Source organism: Humulus lupulus, chromosome 4, assembly GCF_963169125.1.
Source record: "Humulus lupulus chromosome 4, drHumLupu1.1, whole genome shotgun sequence".
NCBI classification, from domain to species: domain Eukaryota; kingdom Viridiplantae; phylum Streptophyta; class Magnoliopsida; order Rosales; family Cannabaceae; genus Humulus; species Humulus lupulus.
The window spans coordinates 240,826,325-240,842,959 of NC_084796.1; the positions used below are offsets into that span (position 1 = coordinate 240,826,325).

Sequence of the window (16,635 nt, forward strand, 5' to 3'; positions counted from 1 at the left end):
GGGTCCAATTCAAATTGAGAGTTTAAATGGAAAAAGGTATATTTTTGTTTGTGTGGATGATTTTTCTAGATATACTTGGGTGGATTTCTTGAAAGAAAAATCTGACACTTTTGATGCCTTTAAAACTCTTTGCTTGAAATTAAAAGTTGAAAAAGATTGCAACATTGGAAAAATTGTTCGTATAAGAAGTGATCATGGTAAAGAATTTGAGAATTCTGTCTATGATGATTTTTGTAAGTCTGCAGGTATCTCTCATGAGTTTTCAGCTCCCAAAACTCCTCAACAAAATGGAGTTGTAGAGAGGAAAAACCGCACTCTTCAAGAAATGGCTAGAGTGATGCTAAACAGCAAAAAATTGACTAAACGGTTATGGGCAGAAGCAATTAACACTACTTGCTATATCATAAATCGTGTTTTTCTTCGTCCAGGTACATCTAAAACATCTTATGAAATTTGGAAAGGTAAGAAACCAAGTGTGGCTTACTTTCATGTTTTTGGATGTGTTTGTTACATTTTGAGAGACAGAGAAAATCTTGGTAAATTTGATGCTAAAAGTGATGAAGGTGTTTTTATTGGATACTCCACTAACAGTAGGGCCTATCGTGTGTATAACATGAGAACCCAAACTGTAATGGAGTCAGCTAACGTTGTTATTGATGATTCCAGGGATTTTTCTGAGTTTTCTACTGAGGAAGAAATTGAAAGGTTTATTGATGAACCTACTGAAAAACACGAAGAAGCTTGTGTCAGTGATACTACTGTTGAAACGTCTAGTCCATCTGTTCCAACAAATCTCAAATCCGATGAAACATATTCTAGACAGACAGAAAAGAAATTTCCAGATATTATTTTGGATGAAGTCCAAAAGGAGCCATCAACCAGAGTTAAGTTAAATCATCCAACAGATTTAATTCTTGGAAATCCAAAAGACAGTATGGTAACACGAAGAAGGTTTAGTAATGTTGTTCAATTTGTTTGTTTCTTATCTTTAATTGAGCCTAAAAATGTGAAAGAAGCTTTAACTGATGAAAATTGGATTAAAGCTATGCAGGAGGAATTGGAACAATTTTTTAGAAACAAAGTGTGGATCCTTGTGCCAAGACCGTTGCATACCAATATTATTGGCACAAAATGGATTTTCAAAAATAAATCTGATGAATTTGGTACAATCGTGCGAAATAAAGCAAGATTAGTGGCACAAAGGTACACATAAGTGGAAGGAATAGACTTTGATGAAACATTTGCACCTGTTGCAAGACTTGAGTCAATTAGATTATTATTGTCTATTGCTTGTTTGATTGGTTTCAGGTTGTTCCAAATGGATGTCAAATTCGCATTTCTCAATGGGATCTTGAATGAAGAGGTATATGTTGAACAACCCAAAGGATTTGAAGATCCTCATGCACCTGATCATGTTTACAAATTGGAGAAAGCTCTTTATGGTTTGAAGCAAGCCCCTCGGGCTTGGTATGAGAGACTTACTCAATTTCTTGTTTCTCATGGATACAAAAGGGGTGGAGTAGATAAAACTTTATTTATCAAAAATATTAAATCTAACATAATTATTGCTCAGATTTATGTTGATGATATTGTGTTTGGTTCTACTTCTGACAATGAGGTGCAGGTATTTGTGAAACAAATGAAAGAGGAATTTGAAATGAGCATGGTGGGAAAATTGACTTATTTCTTAGGGTTACAAGTCAAGCAGTTAGATGAAGGCACATTTGTTTCTCAAAGCAAATATGCTAAGAACCTGGTCAAAAAGTTTGGACTTGAAAGTTCAAAGATTGCCAAAACACCAATGGGAACAACTGTAAAGCTATCCAAAGATGAAAATGGTGTCAAAGTGGATCCTACACTGTATAGGAGCATGATTGGTAGTCTTCTTTATCTCACTGCTAGTCGACCTGATTTGAGTTATAGTGTTGGTGTGTGTGCCAGGTACCAAGGAAATCCCATGGAGTCTCATGTTGCAGCTGTCAAAAGAATCATTCGATATGTTCATGGGACTGCTGATTATGGTATTTGGTATTCAAAAGAAACTAACCCTAATCTAGTGTGTTTTAGTGATGCTGATTGGGCAGGTAACACTAATGACAGAAAAAGCACTAGTGGAGGATGTTTCTTCTTGGGAAATAATCTTGTTTCTTGGCACAGCAAGAAACAGAATTCTATTTCTCTCTCAACAGCTGAGGCTGAATACATTGCAGCAGGAAGTTGTTGTGCTCAACTTTTGTGGATGAAGCAAATGATGATGGATTATGGGTTTGATCTTGACATTTTAACTGTTTTTTGTAATGATACAAGTGCAATCAATATTTCAAAAAATCCTGTGCAACATTCTCGTACTAAACATATTGATATTCGTCATCATTTCATAAGAGAATTAGTTGAAAATAAAATTCTTGTCTTGGAATATATTGAAACACATAAACAAATTGCAGATATTTTCACTAAAGCTCTTGATTCGGTTCGCTTTGATTTCCTCCAAAAATCTTTGGGGGTTTGTTCTCTTTAAATTCTCTCGTTATGTTGTCCGCTTGATCTAATGTATGTTATTTTTGGTTAAGAAAATTGTCAATCAATTTGAAAATTGTGTTATATGTCAAGCTGGATAATCTGTCTTGTGTTTATGAATCTTTGGTTGTATATTCTTGAGAGAAAATTAATCAATTCCTCCTAGGCATATTCGAGTAAATTAATCAATGTTTAATGTTTGAGCTTCCTTTTGTGTAGCATTGTTTCAAGCTCCTGTGCAAGAATAGAGCTACCTGCATCAGTGTGTGAAAGCCGTCTTTTGAGTAAGTTGGAACTTTGTAATTCAGAGATATAAAGAGGATACGCTACCATAGAAAAGGGCTACCACTGGTGTAGTGTGACAGCGTCTTCATGGGTTACAATTATTTTAATTGCGAAAAAGACTTATTTGTCATTGGGCAATGTTCCCTTGCATACACTGTCACATACTTATGCTTGAAACAATGTAATAAAAATTGTACACAGTTTATAAAAAAAAATAAAAAAAATAAAAATGTGTGTAAGACTCATACATGTTGATTGATTCACTTAAGAATATGTGCTTGTGACTGAATTGTGCTTTATTTCTCTCGAATATTCTTTCTAATTTTTCATTTTCACAAGTGTTCTTATCTTTGGTTTACACTAACACTTATTTTCATTTGCTTGATTTTATTCTTATCAGGTTGACTCTCTTTAATCAAAGCATTTTTTTTGGGTTGATTTTTTTATTTTTGTGCATATATATATAAAATTAAAAAAAAATGATAATCAAGGAAATTCATGGTGGACCGAATCATTGTGGTGATTATGAGAAATTATGCATTTAATTGTGTGATTTAATATATTCTTTATCTCCAAGGAATTTATTTTTGTCTTCTTTCACATTTTTGGAATATCATGATTTGTATCTTTATTGTCTTGTACTTTATTTAGGATATTTTTTTTTTAAAAAAAAAGAAGAGAAAAAGTCAATAAGGAGATCGTGTGGGGTATTTTTTTTGGTTACCTTTTTTGGTTTGGGAGTTTATGAATAAACTGAAATTTAAAAAAAAAAAAAAAGGGTAAGTTGTATGAAGATCGTGTGTCTTCAAGTTTGTTTCCTTTTCTTGTTTAAATTAAAACATTTTTTTAATAAAAAAGGGAAACCTCTTTTTGGCGTGGGTATTCATTTTGGGTAAGTAATATATTTAAAAAGGCATGCCATTACCCTATTTCCTCTCACCCACGATTTCATTCAGTTATTTCTTCTCCTTCTCATTTTTTTTCTCTCATTCTCTTGTAAGTGCTTTCTGTTTTTCAGAGAAAAAATGGTGAGAACTTGTGGTGCCTCCTCCAAGAAGATCCCTGTTTCTCAATCCCGAAAGGTGCCATCTCCTTCGCCTCCTCCGTCTGTATCAACGGCGCCTCTTTCTGTTCCAACAGCTCCCACATCTGTTGGAAAGTCCTGCAAATCCAAGGCTCGCAAGAAGGTGTTTTCACTCTCTCATGAACATCCTATGGTGTTTCCAGATATCTCTGCTGACATTGTTGCACCACCATCTGAAGTGGTGGTGCCCTCTTGAGCCAAGGACCATTCTCCTCTTCCGTTTGATTCGTCTTTGGAAGCTAGGGCAAAATCGAAATCTGTTTCCTCCTCTTCCAAAGCTGCTGCTGCTAGGTTGCTCAAATTGCCCTTGAAGCCAAGTCAGTCCAAGAAAAATTATGTGACTCCCAAAAGGAAATTGGGGTTGGACGCATCTCTTTCTCCCTTGTCTGCTGCCAAGAAAAAATTGAAGGCTCATCCCCCTTCACTGTCCTCCTCCGAATCTGATCCTGAGGAAGATAAGTCAGAATCTGAAGCAACTCATGATACCACATTGTCTGATGAAACGGTTCCTGACATTGCAGAATCAGAGGCTGAGTCTGATGAGCCATAAAAAGAAGACACTATCCCCTCTGAACAAGAAGCCGAATCTGACTCAAACCACATTGCATCTCCCTTGCCATCCAAAGCTAAAGGGAAGAAACCTATTTCTGGTTCTACACCTTCATCAAAACATTCAGGTGTAAATTTCAAACCTTATTCTTCCATTTTTTGCTATAATGATAATGCACGTGATATGGTTCTATATGCTCAACGGAAATTTATCATTGAAAGAAATTATGTCTTGAGTGATCATCGTCCTTTTGGTGTGCTAACAATGCTTCAAGATCGACAATGGACAGGTTCCTTGGTTAAATTTTCTGGTTTTGTGGATAGAATAGTCAAGGAATTCTATGCCAATCTTACTAATGAAATTATTGAACCTTCATCTCCTCTGTATAATAAAGTGTTTGTTAGGGGCCATTGGTTCTCTTTTTCTCCTCAAGACATTGCTCTTGCTTTGCATCTTCCCCTTGATGTCGAGGATGATGTTGATGGTGCTTCTCTTGACAAGGACATGGTTATCACTGAGTTGGTTGGTCAAAAAATGGTATGGCCATCTCATACAGTCATCTCAGTCTCAAACCTCACCTACACTTATGCTGTTCTTCATAAGTTTGCCACAACAAATTGGAAGCCCACTTCTCACACCGCCACTATTTCTTTTGATATGGCTTCATTTTTGTACAAAGTGGGGACCGGTCTTGGTATAAATTTGGCTTCGGTTATTCATGATCAAATCATTGGGTTTCACAAAGGTAACAGGAAAAACTTGAATCTTCCTTTTCCTCATGTTATTTATAAAGTGTTGAGTATGCAGAAAAAGGATCTCCAACGTGATCAAGAAGACTTGGTGGCACCCACTACTGCTGCTTCCTACAAGGCCTCTGCCCCTCCTACTGAAGCCACTGCTGCTCCGTCCTCCAAGAAAGTCAAGCCCCAATCTCTGAAGATCGCCTCGGATGACATCCCTCATGCCTCCTCCTCTGTTGCCACAGATTCAGGACTTGTTGCAACCGAAATAGCTGCTGTTCGAGCCTCTGTTGATTCTTTGACTGCTCGAGTGATGTCAATTGAAGGACTGCAACGTTCTGTGTTGGAGGCTGTTCAATCTCTGTCCAAAGCTCCAATTGTTTAGTTTTATTTTCGTTTTTGTCCATTAAACATTGCTACTTGTTTTAGTTTTATGGTTCTTTGGCTACTTTGAAAGACACAAAGGGGGAGAGTAGATTTCCAAAACATGTTTGATTGTTTGTTTGTTTAACTCTGGACCTTCTTATTTTGAGGGGGAGTTAAGTCTAGTTTATTTACATGTTTGTTATAAGTTCATGCATGTTTGCAGGGGGAGTTCCTTCTCTTTTCTTATCACTAACATTTGTGTTGCAGGTTTTTGAATTAATTTTTTCTATCAAATTGCCAAAGGGGGAGATTGTAAAATCTTTTATTGGCATTTTTGATAATAAAGACAAAATTAATTAAAAGGGTATTTTCGAAATTAGTAGTTTCCTCTTTTGTAATATTTTGTGGTGAATTTCGAAAATGGGTAGTTTCTTGGTTTGTTGAATATGTCTTTCTATATTAAGATTTTTATTTATGTGTTGATAAAATAAATATATATATTTTCCTATAAAAGATTATATTTTTCTTGAATTGGAAATTATTAGTATTTATTTTATTTATTTGATTTGGTTGCCCAGAAATCGTGTACAGCTTGCAATCATAAAGGATATATTGTTTCCTTATTTATTTAAGGAAACTGGGTTGAAAAACTGTCCAGGTTCAATGAATCTGTTTGAATTGATTGCCAGTCTGTTTGAACAGATTCTGACTTTCCTGTTTTGGAAGATTTTTCATTTATGGGCTGTTTGATTTCTGACTTGTTTTCCACGACCTTAAAGGATTCTAAACAGTATATAATCATCCTTAGGTCGTTGGTTTTTTATCATCTCTCTTGGGTATTATTTTCCAAATATTTTTCAAGTTTTAGAGAGACTTTTTATTATGTGAAGAACTTGAGTCCAGCAAGTTCTTAGTGGTTTATTACAGTGTACTTCTGTATTGTTTTCCTTTGTGTTAATTGTGCAGGTTGAACACACTTGGACATTGGTCATCAAGCTTCGGGAGAAGTCTTGTTCGTGAGTCACTTTTCGGGAGGAAAAGTGCAAGTGTTATGATTTGAAGAGAGTTCAAGATCTTAGCACTTCAGAAATTTGATTAGAAGTTTAGATTACAACAGTTGCGACAAATTCAAGAGGAAGTCTTTATTTGTATAAGTCAATTTGGTTTTGTAATCATTTAGATATTCTTCTAATAAATTTCATTCTCTGGGCGTGGTCTCGTGGACTAGTAGCAATCTGCAAAGATTGCTGATACCACGTAAAAATTCGTGTGTTCTTTACTTTATGTTCGTTTTTATCTTCTGGTCACAAACTGTTTAAACATATCTGGTTTCTGTTCAAACAGTCTTGGTATCTGTTTAAACATTTCTGTAACAGTTTAACAATTAATTATTTAATTTAAATAATTAAGTTGGTAATCATAAAAAACGGAATTTCAATAACCAAGTAAAAGCATAATTTTAAAAAGAAATTGCAGAAGCAACAGAGTTACAAATCCTTCGGCCAAGGTTTTAGGGCCTTAGACCAAAATTTAAAGTTTAACTTTATAAATTAAACAATTGTATAATTTTAAAACTTGCTGATTGTATTGGAAATGAAGAAGATTTTTAATTTAAAAGAAGAGGTTAATATTTGAAAAGAAGTCTTTTTTTATTAGCCTCACTTGCCTTAAGGTGAAGAACAATTCATACAAAATATTTTCTGTTACTTTGCTAAATTTAAATAATATTGTTATCTGTCGCACTAATTCATAATTGTCCAATTGGTTGTAACTAGGAATATAGCAAGCTTGTGATATCAATAAAAAAATATATACATAATTATAAGGAATTATACTATTTTGGACCGTGTGTTTTGTCTCATTATATGTTTGAACTCTGTGTTTTGTAAAATTGTTACAAAAGACCCCTAAACCTGAGTTTGATTAAAAAAATTGAATTAAAATCACAAATAATTCACCGAACTAACAACTTATAACAAAAGCACAATTATTATGTCTGACAACTATATTGTTATATTCTATTTTTTTTGTTCATCAAAATTGAGCTTAAAGATCTATTTGAATCATATTTTATAAAATACAGTGTCTAAAAAATAATTTGTTAAATTACGGGATCCAAACAAATAATAAGATAAAACACAAATCAAAAATAGTATAAACCCTAATTATAATATGCTAGCAAAGTATTGAAGATTAATATATGGTTCATTTATTAGTTGTAGAAGAGAATAAATCATACAAAAACTAGCTAGCTAAATCTTATTAAAAACTTTCTAATAAGGTTATGTTCCACCTAGCAGCAATTAGTTAATCTAAAAAGGACTCGTCGCTTCAAAATTGTTATACTTTTCACTAAGCTCTTATTTGACTAAATGAAACATTAACCATATATCTTCTTTTACTGATAAACAAAGTAAAAAGCTCATATTTACTTGGAAAAGTATAAACAAAAATCAGTGGAAGTTGAATAAAATAAATAAACATAATTGGAAGCATTTGCATGCCAAGAACCACTTGGCAAATTTAAACTGAGCTAACCACATAGCACGTATTGCCTCCTCACATAGACAAGTAGAAAATTTCTGGCTTTCATCACAGAAGCACTACAATGCCAACTACATCATTATCAAAATTACTCTTACGTGGTTTAGCCCAGCTTAGACAACAATCAAATTCTCTTCTCCACGTACCAAACATGCAAAGGCCTGAATAAGCTTAAATAACATCTCTGCCACTTCAAATCACAACACAAACTAGTTATATCGTTCTATTCTACCTAACAATGACAAGGCTCACAATCCTAGCAGCAGCGGGTCTTCTTGTGGCAGTTCTCTTTGTCTTCAACACCTCGGTCAGGGCTCACCGGACAACCATAACAACCGTGGAGATCGAATCCGAGAACCCAGAACCCTACCAGCGCTGCGAGGAGCAGATCCGGCGCCAGAACTTGAGGCAGTGCCAGCAGTACATAAGGGAGGGTCGAGGTCAGTACGGAGTGCTCGAGTTCAATAGCGAAGCCGAGAATTACATCAGCTCATCTCAGACGCAGCAACTCCAGCAGTGCTGCAATCAACTGAAACGGATGGACCAGCAGTGCCAGTGTGAGGCCATGACTCACATAATGAGGCAGCAGAGGCGACAGCAGGGGCAGCAGCTCAGCGGTGAGCGGTTGCAGCAGATGGTTCAGAGAGCCCAAAACTTGCCTAGAGTATGCGGGTCTGGACCCCAGCAGTGCGATGTGCGAGTAGACTTGTTCTAGTTGTGCATTTGTGGTTGTTTCAGGTTTTCAGAGTCGATAGAAAATTAAGACCTTTAAATGAATAAAAGATGGGGCCGGTTTCGTTTTAGAGATAGTTTAGCATTGTATGGTAACGAGAGTTACCTCAAGGGACGCTAAATGGTTGTCCAATAAAGTCGCAAGAGTAAGTAGATCATAAAAGTTTATCATAATTGCGAAGATAGATTACGAACTGCTAAAAGAGAAATAGATACCAAAGGAAAGCCCTTACTTTTACAGTTGATAATAACCAAAACCAGGAGAATAAGAAAAATCAACGACTCTTACGTGCCAAAGGACAGAGATCTAAGTTGGGGTCTGTCTTTTGACGCTGTCACAGGGTTAACCAAAACAGGACACATCTCCGGTATAGGAAGTATAATACCTTCAACTCGCCTAACTCGCTCTCCAAACATATTATATCACCAACCCAAATTTTTTGAACTGTAACTATAGTTGGAGATACTCGACCACCTAGTTTCTTTCCCTCCCACAACAAGTTAGACACAACATTACATCGCAATACGTATGCGTAATCTTCAGACGCATACAACAATTCAAAAGTGAATTAACAAAAAAAAACAAACTACATCGGAATTATCGCCAAATCACTTTCACAACCAAACGGACTTGAAAATACAGAACACAGACATTATGGATGCTATTAATAAAAATGATCCAGCAATTCAATGACGGTGCACAAGTGAAGCTAACATAACAGCACATACAGAGAGAAGCATACACGTAAACGGAAAATAAAGGCACAATGATCATTTACATAATAGAATGTTCATAATGGCATATTCGCCACTTCACATTGTACGAAACCATAAAAAACAATTACTAAAAGCACACAGTTTTTCCAATTTATTTAAAGGCCACTAATGGCAACCAGACTAAACGAGCCAACATGAAACAAAGATGACGGAAAAACGAGCAAATTGGACCACAAATCACCATAACCAATTACTTAAAATCCACCTCGGAGACGAAGGACAAGGTGCAGGGTAGACTCCTTCTGGATATTGTAGTCCGCCAGGGTCCTCCCATCCTCCAGTTGCTTACCAGCGAAAATAAGCCTCTGCTGGTCTGGAGGAATGCCCTCCTTGTCCTGAATCTTGGCCTTCACATTATCAATTGTGTCTGAGCTCTCAACCTCCAAGGTAATAGTCTTCCCAGTCAAGGTCTTGACAAAAATTTGCATGCCCCCACGCAGACGCAGTACCAAGTGTAGAGTGGACTCCTTCTGGATGTTGTAGTCAGCAAGGGTCCTCCCGTCCTCAAGCTGCTTGCCAGCAAAGATCAACCGCTGCTGGTCTGGGGGGATACCCTCCTTATCTTGGATCTTCGCCTTAACATTGTCGATGGTATCCGAGCTTTCAACTTCAAGGGTGATGGTTTTCCCAGTCAAGGTCTTCACAAAGATTTGCATCCCACCACGGAGACGCAACACCAAGTGAAGGGTCGACTCCTTCTGGATGTTATAGTCGGCCAAGGTTCGTCCATCCTCGAGCTGCTTGCCAGCAAAAATGAGCCTTTGCTGGTCAGGCGGGATACCCTCCTTGTCCTGGATCTTAGCTTTCACATTGTCAATTGTATCGGAACTTTCGACTTCCAAAGTAATGGTTTTCCCGGTAAGGGTCTTCACAAAAATTTGCATGCCACCACGGAGACGGAGAACCAAGTGAAGGGTGGATTCTTTCTGAATGTTATAATCGGCAAGGGTCCGGCCATCCTCGAGTTGCTTACCAGCGAAGATCAACCTCTGCTGGTCTGGGGGAATACCCTCCTTGTCCTGAATCTTGGCCTTGACATTGTCAATGGTATCTGAGCTTTCCACCTCAAGGGTGATGGTTTTCCCGGTGAGTGTCTTAACAAAAATTTGCATACCGCCACGGAGACGGAGCACCAAGTGAAGGGTGGATTCTTTCTGGATGTTGTAATCGGCAAGAGTACGGCCGTCCTCAAGCTGCTTGCCAGCGAAAATCAATCTCTGCTGGTCTGGTGGGATACCTTCCTTGTCTTGGATCTTGGCCTTGACGTTGTCAATTGTGTCGGAGCTTTCGACCTCCAAGGTGATGGTTTTCCCAGTAAGGGTTTTGACAAAGATTTGCATGCCACCACGGAGACGGAGCACCAAATGAAGAGTGGACTCTTTCTGAATGTTGTAATCAGCAAGGGTGCGACCATCTTCAAGCTGCTTGCCAGCAAAGATCAGCCTTTGCTGGTCTGGAGGGATACCCTCCTTGTCCTGGATCTTGGCCTTGACATTATCGATGGTGTCGGAGCTTTCCACCTCAAGGGTGATAGTTTTTCCGGTTAGAGTTTTCACAAAGATCTGCATCTGTGCGGGCAGAAAACAAGATTTTAATGAAACCAATTGCAGATGAAACCGAACAACAAATATTATTGGTTTATTAAATAAATAGTAAGGGAATCCAAATACAATTAAAAAAAATAATAAAAATTATCGAGATAAAACACAAAAGAATGCAAATTTAGAGGACTCGACGAACAAGATCCTTGATTCTCATTTAAAATAAAATAGAAAAAAATTCATATCAGAATCTAAAATCAATATCCAGCAACAAACAACACATAGTTTAAATTGAGTTTAATTTACTGTGTGAAATCCTATCAAAATCGAAAAAATTCATAATCGAAACACCAACATCCAGATCTCTCTCTCTCTCTCTCTCTCTCTCTCTCTCTCTCTATAAATATATATATTATATAAATTTGTAATATAATATAAACTACTCTGGAATATATTGACTTTAGTTAAACATAAAAAAATTCTTTAGCAGTGACAAACAAAAAGGTTTATACAAAACAATGATCGAAATCAAATTAGGGTTATTTATCAGTAAAACAATCAATCAAATATTCCCCCGAAAAATAAAAATTCAGGAAAGAACGTGATAACCTAATCAAGAACAGAAACCCCAAATTCTAGAAAAATAGTAATCAATAAAAGGATGGAAAAAAAAAATTTACATACCTTGAGAGAAAGAAAAGAAAGACTTCGAAATTGATGAGAGAAATTTCTGTATAGGTTGATGAAGAAGCGTTCTCATGGGGACTCATTATATAGAACAGGTTGCCGACTTAATCGTGAACCTTACCGCATATCGAACAAGAATATGACACGTGTTGATTTCTTGGCCCACACCCAATGATATTTCGTTTGGGCTAATCGATGGGCTTTCCCATCGTTTGGGCGCGCATGTGTAATCACGGGCTGTCTGTCTTTAAGAAAATAGAAGAAATTACGATTAGTATTTATGTTACCAGCATCACCGAGAGTGAGGAATAGCGAAAGTGAAATATGGTAAGCTTCGTGGATGTGGTGGGGTTGGTAGACGTTAAATTAGAAGTACTACTCGCAGTTAGATTGACGGCGTTATCCTTTAGCACGCTTAAGCTTGGGGACCTGCCCTAATGGTGTTTGGAATTCCCGTCTAAATGGGGAACGGGACGGGAAAATGGATAATTTTTAATTCCCGAATATTAAATAGGATGGAGACGGGATAGCACTTCCCATCCTGACAGGACCCAATTTAAATTTGTATATATTTTTATAATATTTTATATGTATTTTATATCTTTCTTTATGTGTTTTTATAGTAGTAACTTTTTTAATATTATAAATTTTATTTATGATAGTGTTTGTACGCCCTGAATATCCGCACACACTTTGGCGAGCTAGAAAAGGGTCTGAATCGATCTACCACGTGTCAACCGTCCACCCGGAGCTGTTTGTTACGAACCCCTAAACAACTAGCCCGAGCTGATGGATCATTTAGCTGCTCCGTGCGTGGAGCCGTTGTGTCAACATAATAGAAGCCACGAGCTAGCGCCACATTAAGCTCATGGTGCATCAGAGGTCTGATACCCCCGAATCCTTATAAAGTCAACAACGCAATATAAACGTGCATATAACAGACATCACGTGCTGTTCTATTTCTGAATTCTCGGATATGTCGTATAAACGTGCGTGTTCAGACATCCCACGCCTGATTTGGGCCATGCGGCCCATTATCCATCTTTACCTATTGATTAGACCACACTTCACTGTAAGGTTTGGGAATTAATCATCGGTGTCACATAAATGACATGATGGATGATTAGATCACGGGATGACCCCAATACCTACCCAAAGATCAATCTCTTATAAATACCGAAACCCTGGGTTGTGCAAGGGGTTGGCTTCTTCTTGTAAAGCAAACACTTTGTAAGAAATAGTAAGGAGAGATCAATAATATCGGCTGGTGGACTAGGGGGATTTTAACCTCCGAACCACCTAAAAAAGGCGTGACCATCTTTTCTTCGCAATTAGTTTCCATATTCTCAATTAATATCATTGTCATATTACAGTTTATCAATCAATATTAATCCATCCTATTTATTCGTATAATTATCTGTTGGCAAAAAACCGCATCAACAGTTTGGTGCTTTCATTGAGAGGGTTTAGATTAGTGCTATTGCAAAAACTTGATCATGGTGGTTACTCGTTCGATGCATGGTAACGAGGTGGATCAACATTGTGCCCAGGAGGCTCACCATGCCGCCATATCCAACGAACCAAGCCCAAAGGTCCAGCAGCGATCGGGAAAGCAGCCGATGGGCCATGACGACACCGGAAGTTCGGCGCCCCCACCGCCAAATCCGAACCCGGGTTACCTGACGACGATAGAAATGGAAAACATATAGTTGAGGAGTCATATGTCCAAAGCGAATAAGCAAATCGAGGAGGTCTTGGCCCGACTACCCCCTCTTGCAACTGACGTTAACGTTGGAAAGAGGCAAAGCAAGACGCACAAGTCCCGCAGGGATAGTTGGCTCAGACCCAGTCGGTCGGTTAGAACCTCAACCCCGAGTTCTGCGCCCATGTCGCACCATAACAAGGAAACTATGTTTGAGGAGTTTCCTAGGGCCAATCAGTAAGTCAACCGATCAGTCAGAACTTCAACTCCAAGTTCAACTCCACCATCGAACGCACCCAGAAGGTGTTGGAAAAAACTTATGCATGATCTTTATTTATTTTCATGTATATCTAATATTAAACAAATTAATACAAGATAGCCTAAACACATGTTTCTAAAATTGAATTCAAAGAGAAACAAAGAATAGAATACTTACAGTATACGCAGCGGAATTAAGAGTCATTCCTTCAGTTTCTCTAACTCTTGTATCCTCTCTGTCGCAGAGTATTATCAAGAAACTGAACCGATCTTCTATTTTCTTCACGATCTTCCAATGTATCCTTAGAACCACCTAGACTAGTGTGGGAAATTCTCAACACATGAGATAGATATAGAGAGAAGAAGAGAAAATAACAAAGTGGCTTAGAAAATGACTTGTGTTTAGAGAGAATATAAAACTATCAGAAAATCTGACTTGTGACTTATCTGTCATCTCTGTTGTATCTAAAATCTTCTCTCTAAGCACTCCTTTTATAGACTCAATTAGGCCATTTAATTTAATTAAAAAATCAATAAAATAACAGCCATTTTGAAGCCCTAGGTCGAAATTATCATGGGCTATAGGTCCGTGAAATTTCCCATTTGATTATAAGCCCATTGGACTTAAAATCAAGGCCTATATTATCTTCTATTGATTTAATTAATTAAATAATTATTTAAATCCTTTATCAAATTAATTATTTATAATTTGAACCTTGATTTAAATTTATTTATTAATTTAGATACCAATTTATTTTAATTAATAAATCTGCCATAATTTCTCCTTTCTTCTCAAAATTACACAACTCTATGAAACTATCCAAAATTGACCTGGTCAACTTTGATAATTCTAATTGATAATTAAATCAATTAATTGAGACTATCTAGATTATTTTATCCAAGGTACAATGGGGACCATGGGCCTATGAAATCAAGCTCCAGTAAGTTATCATAAATTTAACAAATAAATTTACTAACTTATTAATTCCTCGTGACTCCACTATAGACTTGGAATTGCACTCTTGAATTCATAGAACGCTCTATAACAAATATAGATACGCTATTAATTATCCATTGTTACAACCATAATTGTCACTCAATCCTCTATAGACGGTCTACAATGAGATATGACTAAAATACTGTTTTACCCCTCATTGTATTTTATCCTTAAAACACTTAGTTCCTTGTAAATGATATTTCAGTAAACTAATTTAATTCCTGAAATGAGATCTCTATCATTTATCACCATGAACCAAACTAAAAGGAAACCATCGTTTCACTTCTTCATCAGAAGCTATAGATGTTCATATCTATGATTAACACTCCCACTCAATTATACTACCGAGTTCCCAAGATGTAAGTATGGGCTAGTCAGTAGGGTAAGCTGGTAACGAACAAGTCAAAGAACTCAAATAATACAATCAGTTAGAATACTAACCACTCAGAATTGAGATTGAATTGACCTATGGTCAACTATATGATATGACTAGAATAGATAATAACAGTATGTTTACTTATCTTATCAACTGTCAATATCGGTCCTGTCCGATGTAACAAATACATCCGATCTTATCTACTTTGCTAATGTTCTGGAAAGAACATAACACTGTAATGTGTAAGTAGATCATATCGTAGATTGGCAAGTCAGTGTAAATCCGGTGCACTGACTAATCTTAGGACTAACTTATTTTTGAACATATAATCATATTTATATTCCACTGTGATTACGTCACTATAAATAAGATTAGCTATATGCTCGGGATTTAATAGAATTTTATATTAAACAAATAATCATGAAAATAAAACATGTGAGCAAAGTGATTGACCAAGTCAAAAAATGATTTCTATTCTTTTATTGATAATAAAATGAGATTACAAAGAATTTGGGTTTTAATTAGGGCATAAAACCCCAACAAACTCCCACTTGCACTAATTGAAACTAATGCCTTAATTCTACTAATCCCATCTCCTTGATATGCTTATTAAATGTAGCATCTAGTAGTGTCTTTGTAAACGGATCTGCAAGATTGTCTTCAGTTGCGATCTTCATAACCTTCACATCTCCCCTGGCCACATATTCTCGAATAATGTGATACTTCCTGTCTATATGCTTACTCCTCTTGTGACTTCGAGGTTCTTTTGAGTTGGCTATCGCTCCTATATTGTCACAAAACAACACAAGCGGTTTATCCATTTTTGGAATAACACCAAGATCCGAATAGAACTTCTTTAGCCAGACTATTTCCTTAGCTGCTTCTGACGCGGCTATGTACTCAGCCTCCATGGTGGAATCTGAGATTGCAGACTGCTTTACGCTTCTCCAAATCACAGCTCCACCCCCAAGAGTAAACACCATTCCAGAAGTAGACTTCCTGTCATCGACATCAGTCTGAAAATCTGAATCGGTGTAGCCTACAGGGTTCAGAACACCACCCTTGTAGACTAACATATAATCCCTAGTCCGTCTCAAATACTTCAGGATATGCTTAACTGCTATCCAATGTTCCGGTCCTGGGTTTGACTGATACATGCGCACTACTCCCACTGCATAGCAGATATCTAGTCTAGTACACAACATGGCATACATCAGACTTCCAACTACAGATGCGTAAGGAACTTTTCTCATTGCATCTTCCTCTTCAGGAGTCTGGGGAGACTGCTTCTTTGAAAGATGAATTCCATGGCGGGACGGTAGATGCCCTTTCTTGGAATTTGTCATTGAGAAACGTTCAAGCACTTTATCTATGTAAGCTGCTTGAGATAGAGCTAAGAGTCTGTTCTTTCTATCCCTGATGATCTGGATACCTAGAACATAACTTGCTTCACCCAAATCCTTCATCTGGAATTGAGTG

At 37.0% G+C, this 16,635-nt stretch overlaps 3 protein-coding genes across 3 annotated transcripts; 2 read left to right on the forward strand and 1 right to left on the reverse strand.

Moving 5' to 3' along the window:
- The first annotated feature begins 4,619 nt into the window (after positions 1–4,619).
- On the forward strand, positions 4,620–5,561 carry LOC133833071 (uncharacterized). Its single transcript, XM_062263329.1, has one exon. It carries the CDS (start codon positions 4,620–4,622, stop codon positions 5,559–5,561), a length of 942 nt encoding a protein of 313 aa, XP_062119313.1.
- A 2,763-nt stretch (positions 5,562–8,324) lies between these two features.
- On the forward strand, positions 8,325–8,801 carry LOC133833072 (2S seed storage albumin protein-like). The gene has a single exon (XM_062263330.1). The coding sequence runs from the start codon at positions 8,325–8,327 to the stop codon at positions 8,799–8,801; it is 477 nt and encodes a 158-aa protein (XP_062119314.1).
- A 769-nt stretch (positions 8,802–9,570) lies between these two features.
- LOC133831418 (polyubiquitin) lies at positions 9,571–11,974 on the reverse strand. Its single transcript, XM_062261698.1, has 2 exons — positions 11,821–11,974; positions 9,571–11,163 (listed from the first exon to the last, which is right to left on the reverse strand). Exon 2 carries the CDS (start codon positions 11,161–11,163, stop codon positions 9,790–9,792), a length of 1,374 nt encoding a protein of 457 aa, XP_062117682.1. The 5' UTR covers positions 11,821–11,974; the 3' UTR covers positions 9,571–9,789.
- Positions 11,975–16,635: the final 4,661 nt, after the last annotated feature.